General features: G+C 62.2%; 1 protein-coding gene across 1 annotated transcript in view; it reads left to right on the forward strand.

Annotated features, from left to right (window-relative positions):
• Nucleotides 1-136: 136 nt before the first annotated feature.
• The window catches only part of MST1 (macrophage stimulating 1 (hepatocyte growth factor-like)), a gene marked incomplete at both ends in the record, with an annotated part of 2,738 nt that continues 2,541 nt past the window's right edge, over nucleotides 137-333 (forward strand). Inside the window, one exon of the mRNA XM_008938505.1 lies at nucleotides 137-291. Within this exon, the coding sequence (XP_008936753.1) occupies nucleotides 137-291 (155 nt within the window). The remainder of the gene's footprint in view (nucleotides 292-333) is intronic.

Here is a 333-nt window from a genome sequence, read left to right on the forward strand (position 1 = left end):
TGGGACATGGTGTTGCCATGGGGCGGGGTGGGAGTACAGAGGACCACGACACCGGGGTTACCTGTGTGGGTGTCCCTGGGTCCTGCGGGTCCTGGTCCTGCATGGTGCCATGCCAGGCTCCTGCTGTGCCTCCCAGGGCTTTCCACCACGACCAGCAGAACCAGCTGTGCCAGCTGCTGCCCCGGACCCAGCATTCACCCCATGTCCAGCTGCAGAAGAACATCCTCTATGACCTGTACCAGAAGAAAGGTAGGTTGGTGCTGCAGGTGGGCAAGAGTACACTACAAACTGGACACAGGCCACTCGGTGCAGGGCTCCCTGCTGCCCACGTGC

This window comes from Merops nubicus, unplaced genomic scaffold (assembly GCF_000691845.1).
Source record: "Merops nubicus isolate BGI_N331 unplaced genomic scaffold, ASM69184v1 scaffold38404, whole genome shotgun sequence".
NCBI lineage: Eukaryota > Metazoa > Chordata > Aves > Coraciiformes > Meropidae > Merops > Merops nubicus.